Source organism: Megalops cyprinoides, chromosome 24 (genome assembly GCF_013368585.1).
Source record: "Megalops cyprinoides isolate fMegCyp1 chromosome 24, fMegCyp1.pri, whole genome shotgun sequence".
NCBI classification, from domain to species: domain Eukaryota; kingdom Metazoa; phylum Chordata; class Actinopteri; order Elopiformes; family Megalopidae; genus Megalops; species Megalops cyprinoides.
The window spans coordinates 3760145-3777826 of record NC_050606.1 but is presented as its reverse complement, the minus strand read 5'-3'; the positions used below and the strand labels follow the sequence as shown (position 1 = coordinate 3777826).

The window sequence follows — 17682 nt, the reverse complement described above, 5'->3', positions numbered from 1 at the left end:
TTGAGAATTCTGACAGCGTATGATCTTGTCGGTTCGGGGTGGGACGAGCTTCCACGGGAAAGGGGGACCACGAGGAGGACGTGAGCAGTGATTCGGGAGCAAAGGCACACGCAGCAGAGGGCTAACGCTGTGACCCACAAAGAAGGCGACGTGAAAGCAACGCACGTTACAGCATGCTGAGAGAAAACGGAAAAAAAGCATCGAGAAAAATGAGAGCAAGCTGAATCCTTTCCGCGTTTGAATCAAAAGAAGCTTTCCGATGGAGCGAGGAGGGGACCGGAGACGGCTCTCTGAAGATCCGCTGCAGTCCCGCTCTGTCTCGAGCTCCCTCGCTGGGCCCAGTCTGAGGAGTGGTTACTGGAAAGAGTGTCCGCTGGTAACCCACGCAGTAAAGCTTTGTGTCAGCAGACCTTTTGGTTTAGTTTTTTTTAAGAAATGTGGACCCGTTTCATCACCAGAAAGAGGAATGCACACCTTACGCAAGCCATCTCCCTCCCGAAGAAAGACAGTGAGAAACCAGTTCTAAGCCCAGCGCTCATCAGTGAATGGCTTCAGCTCTGTGAGGTGAGGACAAACGTGTGTGTGTGTGTGTGTGTGTGTGTGTGTGTGTGTGTGTGTGTGTGTGTGTGAGAGAGAGTGTGTGTGTGTGTTTGAGAGAGTTTGTGTATGTAAGGAAATGTCTGCATGCATGCATGTGTGCATGTATGTGGAGGTGTGCACGCATGTTTGCGTGCATATGCAAGGACAAGTGTGTGCGAGGTTGCATGCCTGCGTGCACAGATGTGTGTTTGTGTGTGTGCATGCACGCGTGTACGGACGTGTGTTTGTGTACACGTGTGTGTGTGTATGATACAGGTGCACGCTGCCCGTTGCGGTTGTTCTAGCTCTTTTGGTCGTTTATTGCGGTTGCTCTCGGCAGTCCTGCACCCCACAGACAGGCAGCCTGACGCAGTACAGTGGGGGGGGCGGGGGGGCGGGGGGAGTGTGTCGCCCGGTGGCCCGGCAGCCCCGGCGGGTCACCAGTAGAAGGAGCGGGACAGAAAGTTTGCGGCGGTGCTGAGCCAGCCCGCGCCGTCCTGGGAGGAGCCCACGCGCGACACCGCCTTGTCCGGCTCCTGAGACGGGCTCTCCTCCTCCGGCAGGTAGTCCGGCAAGTCCGTGTTCTGCTCCATCTCCACCGGACCGTCCTCCTGGAACGGGATCAGCACCTGGTCCCGAGAACACAACCCCATCACTCTGATTGACATTATGCTACATTATTGGCATTTAGCATTATTGTCATTTATCCAGAGTGACTTACATAGGTTACAGCTTTTACACGTTACCCATTTATACATCTGGACTGAGGCCCAAGGGTACAACAGCAGTGCCCCAGTGGAGAATCAAACTGGCAACAGTATGTTGTATCGATGACATTGCATTATTGTCATTTAGCAGACGCTCTTATCCAGAGCAACTTATATAGGTTACATTTTTCACATGTTATCCAAAAGGTTGCTGGTTTGATTCCCTGCTAGGGCACTGCTCAGTAAATATCCAGCTGTATAAACAAATAACATGGACAAAAATTATAACACATGTAAGTCGTTCTGGATGAGCGTTTACTAAATGACAATAATGTAACATGAACCATTTAACCACTACACTGCCGCCTCTCATGGTATGGTGTGGTTGTTTGTGGAAACTGTATCTTCTGTGGTGTCACATGGTACAGGGGGAAATACAGGTCTGTATGACCATGGACTGAATGTGCATTTCTATCTGTCGATTACTGAGAGTGCCACCTGCTGGGGACAAGCAGAACTACAGGGAGAAGCTATAGAATAATGGCATAGCAGGATTGTGGGACAGCAGGATTGTGGGATAAGAGGCTTCCTTCACCTCAGCCTCGCAAGACAGGAAGTGGGCCCATTAAGAAGGAAGTGACCTCACAAAGCTGGACTCACCTCCTCTCCATTCTCGCTCTTGACCACCTGCTGAGCTTTCATGACTTTGGTGGAGGCGATGGCCGACCCCAGAGCCTGTGGAGAGAGTGCGACAGACCCCGTGTCACTCCAACAGCCCTGCCGGAGTACCCAGAATGCACCGCAGCCCAACAACTGCCCCAGGGCTGCCCATTCTGACCACTGAGCTATTACTATATCAGAGGGAATCCACTGATATACATTGTTATATTGGGCATAAATCACTGATACACACCTTTATACTGGATAAGAGTCACTGATGTACACCACTACAGTGGGTAAGAGTCACTGATTACTATGAGTCACACTACTGCGAAGAGTCACACATTATTATGACAGAGAGAAAAGTGTCACTTACGATCTGCATTAATGTCTTAAAGAAACAGTAACCCACGATGCTGCACTGCAGAGGAGTCAAGGACCTACGTTACTGTTTTACAGACATGAGTGCATTACGGCCACAACTTTGCTGCATTAAACTCTCAGTAACGAGAAGGATGATGCGAAACTGAACACGGCACAGTCTGTGTTGTGAGACAGCAGGGCAGGGCGTGGCCGCTCTGGTGCGGGGCTCACCTCGGCTTTGAGGTCCGAGCGGATCCGCACGATGCAGCGCTTCACGGCCATCTGGAAGGTGAAGCTGATCACGCCCTTGATCTTCAGCAGTGCCTCCTCACACAGACTCCGCCGACTCTGCATACACACACAGACACGCACACGCACACACGCACGCACACACACGCACGCACGCATACAAGCACACACATACATGTGCATACACACACACACACACACGCACGCACACACACACACACGCACACACACACACACGCACACACGCATACAAGCACACACATACATGCGAGCACACACGCGCACACACACACACACATACAAGCACACACACACACGCGCGCGCACACACACAGATGCGCATACACGCACACACACACACAAAAACACACGTACACACAGCAATACATACACAGAGAGAAAAAACACACGCTTCGTTCAAACCATGACCTCCGAATCAGCTTTAACTCTGTGCACTGTAAGACTCCCCTCACGGTAGCTGCGTTCCACATGACCAGGTTTCCTTGGACCGCATTGGTTCAGTAAGATCAGAGACCTGACGCCGTCTTGCTTCATTGCCACATTAGCCTTATTAGCCTGGTGCTTTAACACTGACCCACAATACACACACCACAGAGGCTGGGATTTCATGTCAGATGAAAAGGTGATTATCTCAGTAGATAGCCATGCGTGAGGGTATAACAGTTACGCAAACAGGAGAAGTAGAGCAGGTCAGGAAGTGGTTCAGGCACACCAGAGCGGCAGGGCTTTCCCTACAACTGAAACCTTTACCTTGCTGATGTACTCATTACTGCGCTGATTTAAATTTACTGTAGCGCTTTTGACAGTGTGACGTGTTTCCAGCGCGGTCTGCGTTTTTCTCTGAGCGCTGTTGACCGCGTGACCATCAGACGCACTCGTGTGCCCTCACTATGACTAAGCAGCAGAATGTGACACGTCCTGACGGGAATGCGTCCGTGTGACGTGGCTGGGACGGTGGTTGGGGGGGTTGGGGGGGTGTTCAGCCGTGCGCCACCCACCGAGTCGTCGAGGCCGTCGATGTGGAGCACCACAGTTTTGGCACGCTTGTTGGTGGAGCCCAGGAAGAACTGCGCCTTGCGCCTGCAGGAGGTGGCGCCCTCGGCCTGCTCGTCCCCCCCGCCGCTGGACGCCTGCAGGAGCTCGTAGATCTCCGAGGCCAGCAGCTTCGTCTCGCCGGGGGTCGTCGTCCTGGAAGCGCGACAGCATCGCACGTCACCGGCCGACCATGCACTCTGCACACTCCCGAGTGGCTTTGTATAAACCACACCTTCCTCAGATAATGTTTTTATTGGACAAGACATACATGATGCAATCAATGTGCTTAGCATACACCCTTACCCAGAGGCACTTACACAGCTTTTTTTACCACTTTTGCAGATTACCCATTTATGCAGCTGGATATTTATTGAATAATAACATCACATTATGTGTTCTGCTTAAAGATACCAACAGCAGTGCCCTACCTAGGAACTAAAACTGCAACCCTCAAGCCACAAACCCAGCTCCTTCACCGCTGAGGAGCCCTGCAGTCAGTGAGTATTACTGAATACAGCCAGACTGACAGAGAAACATGCTTTGATATGAGGGCAGGTTTTAGACCATTTCAGAAAGGCAGCCTGGAAACCTCAGTGCTCCTACATTTTGCAGAGCACAGGCAAAAGGGCATTGTCTTTATAGCCAGGGGGCCCTGATTGTGCAATGGAAAACACAGTCAATGACAAGCCAATGACCGCCTAGCCTTCCCATTGTAAACACACCCAAACAAACCAGCATGTGCTGTCTGCGGACCATTCACATGGTTATAACTCTGCTCTCAAATGTGTCCGCTGCCACAAAACGCCCCCCCCCCTGTTTTTCCACTTTCTACTTTTCTAAAAATCTGTTTCGGGATATGAGCCTGTTAATTAAGGAGGCGACCCCAAAACAGGAATGAGACTAAGTCGACCAGTTAAGAATCTCACCGTGAGGTAACTAGCAAAGTACTCGGGTCAGCATTCAAATGGTTGTTTATCACCGAGAAAGAAATGAAGAAAAAACTTCACTTCTTTCTCAGTATTCACAAAATATGGCCACAGATCTCTTGCATAAAATAACTCATCAACGCTATTAGTCTTCCAGTGAACACTCGCTCCGCTGTAGTGCGCAGTGTGACTTAAAGTGTGAAAAACAGCCGCTAGCCGTGCACGAGGTTACCAGGGGATTGCATGCGTCTTGAGGGACTACAAGGGCTGTCGCAGCAAGAAGAGCCTACTACTGTACACAACAGGCAACCTGAAAATAGGTCTGCACAAAAAAGATGAAACTATAAAGAGTGTACCCGGAGTAGGAAACAACGGCATAAATGACACAACAGCAGAAATGACACACTCTGAACAGAGGTGGAAAGAACGCCCTGGAAAATGAGCTTCCTCGTTCCTCTGAGCTGCGCGTGGTCTCTGTGCCGGAGAGCACGCAGCGGGCCTGTGGCCACATCGCTGTGAGACCCGCACAGCCACCAGGGGTCCTGCAATGCGCTCGCGGGCCACAAACACGAGCTGTCACTCTCTCACTGTAACAACCCCAGGAGGCTCCAGACAGGCAAGTTTCAGCCGCCTCAGAAAGGCTTTGAGCCAATTACACTCTCTGCTTCAACTCCCGGGGGCTGCAGGCCCCTAAACAAATCCAAACCCCCCACCTGATCCCAATGTTCAGCTGATTTACATTGAAATAAGCACGCAGCCAAATCAATTACGGCCAATGGGAGGTAAACAACTCCTGTGCAAAACACGCTAGGGGAGGAAAAACAGGGTCAAGTATCAGTTCTCAATGTTCAGCATGCTGTAAGGAAAGTGTACACAAGTCCTGCTTAGAGACCAGAACACATACAAACACACAGACTTCACTTATAAATGACCTCTCCTGTGCTCCCATGACTCGTAATAGTGAGACGGAACCACTGGAACTTTGGGCAAATGCCTAACACATTCCGGAATGCTGCATTCCAGAACCGCTACTGTATTTAAGAATGTGTGTTCTTGAAAACAAATAAACATGACAGACAAGACCACCGTTCCACATTCTATAGGAAAAAACACATTTCAGCCTGGTGTCTGGCACACCACATAATACGATCCCCGCTAATGCAAAAGACATACTGAGGCAACCTCCACCCTTGGTTTCCAAATGCAGGGGGCTTGGGGTTTGGCAGCATGTGGCACACCGGTCAGGAAATGGGACTGTGGGCACGAGCGTTTGCAGGTTCGGCATGTGAAACCCCAGGCTTTGCCAGACCCGGCCCGGTTTGGGCTGCGTCCTGCCGCAGGGACTTACTTCTGCATGACGTTCTGCAGACTCAGCATCATCCCCAGCTCTCCTCTCATCTTCTCCCTGTTGGCACGGCATTCTGCCAGGTAACGCACCGCCTGTGGGGCGACACAGGCACGCCTCAGGGGCACAGTCACGCTCACACACACGGGCAACACGCCGCTGCAGAACAGGCCGGCCGCGCCCACCAGCCACATCTCACACGGGCTCCGTGGGCGTGGCACCAACACACCTGTGGCACTGAGGCTTGCTTTCACACTTCACCGTGACAATGCAGAACTCACTCATCCAATGTGTGTGTTTGTGCACACGTGTGTGTGTGTGTGTGTGTGTGTGTGTGTGTGTGTGTGTGTGTGAGCGTGCGTTTGCGCTTTTGTTCTCTGACAACACCGGGTTTCTTGGAACCGTCCACAGAGAAGACACAGCTTATTGGAAATCACGGTGAGTTCTGGTTTCCGTGGCAGCATAATCAAAGTGAGTTCTGGTTTCCGTGGCAGCACAAAGCAGGTCTGGAGGTTCAGGTTAACTGCTTTTAAGTTAAAATCTATGTGGAAGAGGCTGAGTAAATAAACACTGCAGATTGGCACAGCACGCTTCCACACCATGTGCAGAAACAGGGTTTCCCTCTTTACAGAAGACACTGAGCGGGAACAGATGTTTTGCTAAAGACCTAATTACCCGTGATTTTGCACCAAACAAACAACATGGTGTCCCACTATTTAATCTGCTCTTTAGGGTGTGAGCTTTAACAGGGAATCTTCTTTTTTAATTGCATGAAAGAAAATATAACATCAGATCCAATGTCTAAATATTAAACAGCTCACCCTACGCCATAGCAATGCACAGCACCTACAGTATAAAGCAGTGTAAGCTTAGCATGTTAATTTGTCTCTTTGAAACAAAACCACATCATTCAAAATTTAAAAACCAGCATACAGCTAAAATACATTTACATTTACATTTATTTATTTAGCAGACGCTTTTATCCAAAGCGACTTACAAAAGTGCATACAGTAAGTACAGCGACAGTACGGGGACAGGATGTGTACAGTTCCACAATGAGACAGTTTTCAGCTGAGAGCAAGGTCTGTTTGAGGACACAGTACTATCAGATAATACATGTGTTATCATGATGGCTGTCATTGTTTTTTTTATTATTATTATTATTATTTTGTCACTGGGGACACAGGGCCACTGCGTCCCCAGAAAAGATTTAAGACAAAATTGTGGGCTCAGACAAACTTATAAAGGAGAAGGTTATTATAACAAATGTAATAATTAATAGAAGTGCATGGCTGAGCCCCTTGTATTAATAAGATCTTTGAAATAACTCCATGTAGCCTTGATTGTGACCGCTGCAGTTGAGGGAATAGGGCTTACCAGCAGTGCGGAGTAGACCACCTGGGGGTTGGGGTGGTCCAGGAACAGAATGAGTCCGGGCAGACAGCCCTGGTCCTCCACTATTGCTCGCCGGTTGAGCGGGTCGGCGGCCAGGTCCCGCAGCTGGTTAACCACAGCCAACGCATCCGGCTCTGCGGTCATCATGCGGTCACTCAGTGTGCCATGTACATCCAAACAGCCCACTTCCACTGTGTGACCGAAAAAACAAAGTGAGACCAGAAACTGGAACCGTGGAGGAGGCTCTTTTTTTTTTACTGGCATGGGTCATTAGCACCAGAAAAACAGCCCTACAATATCTGCAGTTTCCCCCTAATTAAAAGATCTGCAAGGATTAGTGAGGATTGGCTATTTTTTACATTTCACATGACAAGCAAAGCCCTACTTTTAAAAATATACAAGCTTTAACCTTGTAGTTCAAGGGCAGGGGGTGGTTAACCCCCAAGCCTAGGGCCTCAAATGGCCCTGCAGAACTTCAAATGTGACCCCCCCAAAGTCACTACGGAAAAGTAAAAATACATATATATGGGTCCAAAAATGTTTTTAGTGTACACAAACATAGGAGTACTCTTCAGTAAGGAATGTTCAGGAAATCTCTGTCAACAGAAAAATAACACCGCAATTGGGCTGTGTTTATGTTTTGCAAAACATTTATTTACCTCCGCTAACACTACGTAGAAAATAAACTGATTTCACATTTAAATTTCACATTCAAACTTAAAAATAGAGTGATCAATAAAACGGCTGACACTGTAATGTGTCAGCCGATGTCATTAACTGGGTATTATTTTTAAAAAACGTTAGTTATGGTCCTTTGACGATGACATCGTTGACTTCGCGCTAATTTTTCCATTTAGTTGTTTAGAAGCAACTTTCTACCTTAACACTTGTAACCATGAAATTATACACCGTCTGAATGAAACTCTGCAGATCAGTGCATTAAATCAAATGAATGAACACCGGATACCCGTAAGAGTGCGTCACGTCTTGCCTGATATTTCATAGCTGCGTTTTAAAATCAGCCTGCTTTTCGTTTTTCAGTGCACGGACTACAAACTTTGTAGGCATGTCAAGCTCGCTAGCCTGCCAGCTGAGTTATGTAACAACTGTTTCGGTGTCGACATTTCACACGGTCTTCCCAGATGTCATTTTTAACAACGTTTTGTATTTCAAATGGGAAATGACTGCCAAGCACGACAGTACGCATGTAACGCAAAGGCGATCGATCGCTCCTAGTACACTGGTAAAACTATCGCGAATCAAAGATGACGGCTAACGATCCCAACCACGACAGCCGTGCAACAGCTTGGGTGGGACCCTTGCTTTAACTTGCCGTCTATCCAGCTAACGTTAACCAGACAGTTTCTCAGCTATAAGTCTTGAGTGCAAGACTCTATCTTTCAAAACTGTAAGCTAAGTACTAAATAAGTATGGTAGGGCCTTGGGAAGCCAGACAGCTACCTTGTGATCCTCTGTTATAAGCGGAACCATTAGGACGACTGTCAGATAGCAAGCTAGCTACAGTTTAATCTTAACAACTAATATCAGCTGGCCAGCTAGCCACAGATAACGACACAACAATCTGGAAGGCTGACAACGAGTTTCATTAACTCGCCATGTGCATCTAGCTAGCCAACTTCGGCGTAAATGACAGCTCCACAACCTTAGTTATACGGCCTTTCATAGCTACCTAGCGTGAGAGTACATGCTTAGCTAGCTGACTGGCTAGCTGGCTAAATCATAGCTAGTTCAGATTGGAATGTTCCGGCTTTTGTCTTCTAACTCTCCGTCCACAATAAAGCAACCTAGCTAGTTATCTGACATTACTTACATTATCCTCTACTGCTAATTTAGCAGGATAAATGGCTAAAAACTGGCTAGCAGACTAGCATCCACGACATCCTTGTTTTGTCACACTGCTGCTTTCATCATAACCTTTTGGGAAACACCCTGGAATAGCCAACATACCTCGGAGATCCCTCTTCAGATGAGCAATGTGTAGCAGAACATAAAAGCGAGATCACATGAAAAAGAGAAGAGATAACAGCTCTCTGGATGCGGCGTGCTAGCCCCCTAGATCGTCCAGATTACTCTTAAATGCGTAGCTACGTAAAATGTGCTTAGTTAACTGGCTATTTCTTTAGCTACCGTCCGATCAAATTATTTTTTTCCTCACAATCAATGCCTCGGTCTCGGCATCCCAGTGTCGACGTCGCTGATTGGACAAATTAGCCGTCGATGAAAAGCCAATCAGAGTAGGTTTTCTTACGGTGGAAAGGTCATGCATGTAGCTGGCTACATACGAGCATGTTTCTACCCTTCAAATATGCATTCACCATTAGAAAAACACAATGATACCTATTTTATAATTATATTTCACAATACAATTATTAATTATACATATCCTTTTAAAACATTATTGGATTTAATATCCTAAAGACATTGTGATGTAATAAAATATAAATCCAACAATATTGTTATTGATAATGTTATTGTATCATATTTTGTGTTTTTTTTTTCTTTAATTGTATTTTGTTAAGTCACGCTAAATAAAAGCTAAAGTTGAATTTGACAGAAAGCTAGAGGGAGGTCAGCACACCACATATCCTCAACTCTGTGTTTTAAATAGATATTAATATTTGATATTTTGACAATGATATGGACATTGATTGCTTTCAACTTTAATTATTTTTGAATTTTCATGCTTGTGTAATCTTATGACAAGGCCCTGAACATCATGTCCAGTTTCCGATCGACATGGATGGACTGAGAGGTGGCACAGTCCCTCAGTTTGGGCCCCATCTGAGAATGCAGCGCCCGGAACAGGCTCTCAGCAGCCTCCTTATGGCAGACAGAGTCCAACAGAGGCCACAAGAGAGGCAGAATTTTCCTCTCTACTGTTCGGGGCTTCCTAGGGTACAGCTCGGGAACCATCACTGAAAGACAGACCAAACACAGGACCAGCCTTCAGTCAAAAATGCCACTCAAGATACATTTTATATACTGTATGTAGGAGAAAAGTCATATATTATATATATCATATAATTTAATGTGTGTGTGTGTGTGTGTGTGTGTGTGTGTGTGTGTGTGTGTGTGCGTGTGTGTGTGTGTGTGTGAGTGTGTGCGTGTGTATTAGCTGAAAGGACCATACCTGCCACCTTCTCAATGAGTACTCCTTTGGCCCTTCCAGTAAGGTGTTGGGCCCTGCTGCAGAACATGTCTACAAGCAGGGCGTTGTCTGCAAGAACAGAGAAAACAGAGACACCTCGTCACAGCCTGCTGCCATCACAGATTTGGAAGCCTCCCCAGGGCACCAATGTGGACCTCAGGGGATTTTAGCCATGCAATGAACCTCACCGATATTGTTGACGAAGGCGTTGAGCGCGCCGACGGCAGCGTTGTAGATAGCCTCATTTTTCGTGTTAAGGTGGTTGTCCACAATGCTGGGGAGCAGGACGTTAACCACCTCCCCCATGCTGTGTTTCAGCCTGGGGGTGATTTTTCGGACAGCCTCCAGCGCACACAGAGTGACTTTCTTATTCAGCTCCCCAAGCCTTGCTGCCAACGCGTCAAACACCTTGCCAAAGGGAAGGGAAAGGAAAGGAAAGTGAAAGGAAATGAAACGAGGAGAGCACTGCGCCTGATAACAACACACACGGCTAGATCCAATCACTATTTACTGAAGCCCTTAGTATTAACAAGCGAGTCTTAGATCGGCTCCATTCGAACTTTACTAACAATTCAGTTTTGAAACCACAGGATTGTTAGCCATGAGAGAGTGGTGGCTACCCTTTCAGACCCACATTCCTCTTGTCACTGAGTGCAGAGCTGTAACCCCTACACCGCACTACTGAACAGACTCACTGGGAATTTGCAGGCCAGGACCATGTTCGGTCTCTGGTCCGAATCCGTGACCAGCTGCTCGATGCCCTGGAGGCGCTTTCTGAAGTCCCTGGACTCCAGGAGAGCCTTCAGCTGCTGCTCGTACAGCTCTTTTTCCCTGATACTTGGCCCTGAAGAAGACCTGGTTCCGCTGCTGTTCGGAGAGCCCTGGTCCTTTGGGCAACGGCAGGCCTTAGGCTTTTTAGCCCATCCCTGCGAACAACAAAACCACATTACATGCTGCCCAAAAAGCACTGCTTGAAAACACAAGGAAAAGACATGTAGATACCTGAGCATGACTGGTTAGGCCTCCAGGGAATATCAGCTGACGACAGCGCTAAGTTATCGCTATTATACATGCTACGCTTGATTAACAAATCAGTCCCTTGTGATTTTGCCCTCTTGTCCTGGCTGTGCATTACCAAAATAAGTCTTATATATAGACTTTTGGGCCAGACAGACTGAGGACACGTGTGAGCAGAATCTCCCCTGCATCACCCTGCTGGGGCTTAATATTTAATATGTAATATTAATTTAATATGACATAATTACTAATGTAATGTAATTAATTACTAATGTAAACTATTTAACTACATTCTGCAAACTACTTTCCTCTGCACTCTTCCTGCTGTAGCTTTCCAGGAGCTTTGCTTCCCTACAGGAGGCCGAATCTGGCGGGCAACGCAGGGAGCACTCCATCATGCAGTGTTTGTGTCGATATAGGAAGTGCCGCTTCCCACTGTGTTAAGTTGTGACGCACCTCCTCCTCCTGCACAGCCTTGTCCTGCAGCGGCGCGCTGTGCTTCTCCCGGGACTGGAGGCCAGCCTCTTGCTCCTGCAGCTCCTCCTGCAGCTCCTCCATCACCCTGTCCTGCCTGGCAATCTCCTTCTGCAGGAGGCTGATCTGCAGGGACACAGTGCCGGCACGAAAAGGAGCGATGAGAAAAAGTGGGGCTAGACTGTTTCTAATACGGAATCATCTTTGGTTCTTCCTTTGAAGGAACGTGTGTCATGTGGAAGAGCAAAATATTAACAATGCTACACATTACATTATTGGCATTTAGCAGACGCTCTTATCCAGAGCAACTTACATAGGCTACAATTTAATCCATTTATACAGTTGGATATTTACCCATGTCCATTGTGGGTTAAGTACCCTGCCCACAGGTACAACAGGAGCGCCCGAGCAGGGAATCGAGCTGGCAACCTTTCGGTTACAAGCCCTGCTCCTTACCACTATACCACACTATGCAAAATCTTATTCTGGTAAAGAGATCAATTAGTTTTTAATCAGCACGACAGCGTGGCTGCACTACAGCTCTTCCACATCCTGGCCTGCCTGTATGTGCCCTGAGCCCCACCTGTGTCAGCACGGCCTGGTTCTCCTGCAGTTCCTCCTCACAGCGTAGGGAGAGCAGCCCAAGCGCCTGCTCCTCGATCTCCCCCAGATACTTTTGCTGCTGCTCATACTCCTGCTGCAGCTGCTCTTCCCTGAGCTTTATCTCCTTCTCCATTTCATCCTCCAGCACCAGCCTGCGGTGGTTGGTGGTCTCGGCTACAGGGAGGAGGGGAGGGGTGAGGACATCAGGCAACTCCATACAGCTTTCACCTACTATGGATCGGTCACAGTACCAGGGTGGAGAAGCTGTGGGTGAGTGTCTTTGCTAGAGTGTGTACCTAAGTGCTGCAGCTCTTTGGCATGATCCTTCATCAGGTTTGCAATGGCCTCCTGATGATCCAGCTCCTGTTTCTCCTTCTCAGCTTTAAGAACCTGCAAGGCAAAGTCAATGGCAAAATTGTCCAGCCAGCAAAGAGATGGTTCAATTTTTCTCACAAGGGTTTCTGGCATTAGATGAACTGGAGCCAACATGTCATTTCAGCTCACCTGGTACTCAGTTCGCAGAGACTCAGCATCAACAATCAGCTTCTCCATCATTTCGAAGAGCGTTTCGTTGTAGCTCAGGTCCTTTGTCTGAACGTAATGAGACAGGGAAAACTGAAACTGTCATGTTGAGTTATGCATGAACCAACGGCACTAAAAATACAACATACCAAAAGGGTTCACTTTCAGAAAATGTATTTTTGCCCATTGTGATTTTAAAAAAGGATATGGGTAGCTTTATGACACAGCCTTTGGAGATACACTGATCAAGTAAATGTAACATGAACTTATGCTGACTTCCTGATTACTTCACTGAACAAAAACCCCACAGACTGTGATCATTCAGGAATCTACCGTGACAGTGTTTTAATCTACGGAGGAGGCACTGTGTCGCACTGTGCCCAGCACTGACACACCTTCTCCTCAATGATCAGGTCCCTTTCCTTGATCTTCCTTTTTAGATCGAGGTTCTCCTTCTCCAGGTAATCAGCAGCCCTGTTGCTCTTCTGCAACTCCTCCTGCAGCCTCTGCGTCTCATTTCTTTGGGTCTCAACAGCCCTCTGCTGGCTTCTGACCTACAGCGACAAGAGGTTGCAATGAACGGAGAAAGAATGATTTAATCGGAAGAGCGGGACCGGCTTCTTGATTTCCTTGATCTCCTTGTGAAGGAACACAGGGCTGCTAAAATGCAAAGCAGCAATACAGAGAACAGTTTAAATGTGAGTATGCATTGCAATGCTTTTGGGACTGTACAACAATAACACTGATTTGTTTAGCTGCTAGTTTATGTGTAGCCCAACGGACACCCTCAACTGTGTCCATCCTAAATGCTACCGACCTGTATCCACATGCTATCTCCTTACTCTGTCAGTAGCTCAGAAGGCCTTCTGGGAAAATGAAGTCAGTCACGTGCAGGTGAGCGGTCGATGTTTACCTGTCTCCTCAGGGTGCCCATCTCTCCCTTCAGCTGCATTTTAGAGGTCCTCTCCTGCGTGAGAATCATCTCGAACTGCTTTCGGAGTCTGCACGTGTCTTTGTCCATATTCTCCAACAGCGACCTCGTCTCCTCCAGCTCATGCTGCAGGTGTAGGGACACGTCTTGACTCTGGTGTAGAGAGAACACCAGAAGGACAGAAAGGAGTTCAGAGTTCAGATGGGGGCTGTGTTACACCGCGCTGGTTGATACAGTACTTTCACCTTTTTCCGAGTCAAAGCTGTTCTTGCTCCAAAGTAAAAAGGTCCAGGCAGAAAGGTTTATTTTAAATATTTCATACAAAAGGATGTATTTTGTTTTCCACTGAGGGTGAAACGATAAAAAGGTTTATGCAGCACCCTCAAAGTGTTGGGCCCTATACCAACCACAACCCCACTCAAAAGAATATTAGTGTATTTCCATACGGGAAATACCCCATGCTCGAATAACCACCTCTGCAAGCTCTTTGGAGTGCTTCCTCCTCAAATCTACCATGACCTCCTGACGGTCCGTCTCCAGCCTCTCCATTTCAGTCTTGAGGATCTGCAGAGGACAGGCAACATTAACAGGTTGCTAAGAGATTATTTACTTTCTATGTGGCCTTAAGAAACGGGATTCATAGGCTTTGCTGTGTGAGATTGGCTGGCCCTGCACTTGTGAGTTCAGCTCACCTTGTTCTCTGTTTGAAGGGACTCGGTCTCCTTCTTTAAACTGCGGACCTCTGCCTGCAGTTTATCCCTCTTCTCCACCTGGGCAGCAACTTCTTTCTGCAGGTTGTTGATCTGCAGGAACAAGGTGTTGAGATGCAAAGGAATAACAAGGTGAAGGATTCAAACTGAACTACAGAGCCAACTTTGCTTCTTCCTTTGAAGGAATCCATTTTTATGGAAGGTGAGAATACAAAATAGCCTGCTAATCTGTGTAAAATCTTCCTCAATTCCTCAATGGACTTTCAAAATTATGTCTATCGTAAATACTATTACCCTGTAAATGGTTGCATCATTCAGTCATGAAAGCAAGTTGTCATATATTAGATGGAATACATCAATCATTTGAGGCATTAAATAAGGAAGTTATAATAAGTTAAATTGAGTTATAAAACTCAGTTTCAGTTATAGACAAGATTCAGATTTGGACAAGACAAAACTGTCGCACACATAGAACCATATAATTCTAAGACCTCCACACATATCATAGATATACAACGAGGGAAACGGATTCTTATCAAAAAATACCCACCGTGAGGATGGCATGGTTAGGTACGTCAGGCATCAGGTTCACCTGAGTGACAGCGTCATTGGTGGGAACAGGGTTCTCACTTTTCTTTCCAGACAAATCCCCATGTCTGTCAGTACCCCCAGTACCAACAGAGGGCCTGAGAGTAGTGCCTAGATTGAAATTAAGAGAAATTAGCTTCGTAACCCACAACCAGGGGGTATGTTTGAATCTTGGATGTAGTGGAAATATCTTTAGCCCCTCAATTTCTGTCGCTGTTGTTTATGTTGTTTTATCTTTGGGCGTATTTGAGATAACTTTAGTTTTAAAGTCACTCTGGATACGAGCATCTGCTACATGACTGAATGTAAATTAATAGGTCTCAAAGCAAATAAAATAAGGTATCTAGCTAGCTAAGGAACTAGCTGGCTGAAAATAGAATTTGACAGCTGGCTAGTGCATTACCTGGTTAGCCAATAAGCTACAAGACTAGAATTAGTTAGTTCACTAGCTAGCCAGTTACATGTCACGTCTTGGCTTTATTCCATTTATTGGTTATATTGACTTTATAGCACAATCTGAGGCCAGCGCAAGGAGTGGAGCATACAGCTTGCTTTTCATTACCCCAATAAAAGTATTATTATTATTATTATTCAGTATCTCAATAACAGCTTATAGTTTGTCCATAGACAAAGACTTTATGCAGCAAACACTGCGTGTTGCTCATATTCTTGACATCATTATGTAATGACGAAGGTGTGCAGCCCTTACCTGTTGATGCCGTCACATCATGGCAAGCCCCATTGGACGGCTCCTCCTCATTTCCCCTCAGGCAGCTGAACCAAGAGAAAAGCTTTTTGCATTTCCTCTTCTTTTTACTGCTGCCCTTCACCTCTATTTCTTTGGCCAGTTTCGTGGTGACCTCGGAGTCACCCCCATTCTGACCCATGAGTGCTGAATATCGGAATGCCTAGCTCTGTTTTCCAAGACGAAAATCGTAGCGATACTACTGAATGACATTGGGGGTTAACTGTTCTTATAGAAAAAAATATCTGTATCACACAAAACGTCACAAAGCTGTGGTGAAACGTCAAGAACCGAATTCTAATGAGATGCTTCCATGACGTCACAGACACGTTCGATAATTTCATGTTTGTCTAGAATCTCCACGAATGATATGGATTGTAATATTTGTGAACGTTAAAGACCGGATATTTGACTTAAACTGCTTTTAGATAATTATATTTTTAAAAAGAGAAAAATTGTGCTAATGCTAGCCAAAAAGTTATCTAACCTATTAAACGAGCTCTAGATACCGGTCTACATTTTCATCTGAAAACTAATATTTGAAGTGAGTATGTTAGTATTATGTTGCAAGGACCCACTCCTGTTGGGTATATTGTGCTGCACTTGGGTGTTGGAACGGTTGTGCGTTTGTGGTCAGCCTTCGTGTGTGGATAGCGGTGTTCTTGTTTGTGTAAAGTTTCGCGTCGTTTTGTTGGGTGCCGTTGTGCTTGACTTCTGAAGAGCGGCTGCTGGATGTCAGACATGGGATTGTAGGCTACTGTTAAATGTACTCTGCTGAGACATTGCTCTGAATCCGCACATCTCATATAAACAATTTGAGAACAATTGTCCGAACATATTCTAACCGTGGATGTATTTATAACGGCATGGTTCATCACTTACATGCCCGATATCGTATTTAGGCAACTCATGCAATGATGGAGTTTTGTGGGAATTCTGAGGTGCCCTGACTGCACTCCAAACGCATGAATGTTGCATTGCTAAAGTAATCATCTCCATCCACACAAAAACGGCAAGATATTCATAGCCGACATTGTCGGTCAAAAACAATAAGTCTCCCGTTAAAATTACTGACACCAAAATGAAGCAGTTTAACCATCCGACTGTAAACTTAAATATTGTCCAGATTTTTAAAAATGATGTTAGAACCATTCTTTGTTAAATGGTTCCGTGAGGACGTCCCGGTCTCCTTTGAGGAGTGAAAAAATGTTTATACAGTATGATGTGTAACATCCATTTATTGTAGATTTAGGACGGGTCATACAACAGTACACTTAGAAGAGGCCTATGCTCTATCACCAGTCCATTCTCCAATGTACAAATCCTCCAGTGACCTTCGAGATACCTTAATCTGGCAAAAACTTGTAGAGCTGTGCGTGTCTGAGTGCGTGTGTGTGTGTGTGTGTGTGTGCGTGTGTGTATGTGATGTTCATTTTCATTCTGAACGGTTGGTCTGTTCGAACAACATACATGGAAAAAGTCCAATGCAATGTAGACTCTAACCTGCATATTCTGGGGCAAAACCACAACTGTGAATGTTGTTCAACGTTTTTAATAGCCTGAATTCACTTACAAGGAATACAGTAAGGGGCTGATCTCCTAAAAATTCTTCATGGATCCATCCTAATCCTCTGAGCTGTGGC

The 17682-nt window shown here is 46.4% G+C and overlaps 1 protein-coding gene across 1 annotated transcript; it reads right to left on the bottom strand.

Moving 5' to 3' along the window:
- Positions 1–647: 647 nt before the first annotated feature.
- On the bottom strand, positions 648–9471 carry LOC118770882 (armadillo repeat-containing protein 1-like). The gene is made up of 7 exons (XM_036518644.1): positions 9249–9471; positions 7263–7471; positions 5889–5980; positions 3578–3767; positions 2541–2657; positions 1947–2021; positions 648–1208 (listed from the first exon to the last, which is right to left on the bottom strand). The coding sequence occupies exons 2-7, from the start codon at positions 7425–7427 to the stop codon at positions 1017–1019; spliced, it is 831 nt and encodes a 276-aa protein (XP_036374537.1). The 5' UTR covers positions 7428–7471; positions 9249–9471; the 3' UTR covers positions 648–1016.
- Between the last annotated feature and the right edge of the window lie 8211 nt (positions 9472–17682).

Coding starts and splice junctions, on each gene's coding strand:
- LOC118770882 (XM_036518644.1), bottom strand. CDS start 7,427: ATGATGACCGCAGAGCCGGATGCGTTGGCTGTGGTTAACCAGCTGCGG. Junction 5,981..7,262: donor TGGTCTACTCCGCACTGCTG/GTAAGCCCTATT, acceptor GTCGCCCCACAG/GCGGTGCGTTACCTGGCAGA. Junction 2,022..2,540: donor GCTCGGACCTCAAAGCCGAG/GTGAGCCCCGCA, acceptor CTCTCTCCACAG/GCTCTGGGGTCGGCCATCGC.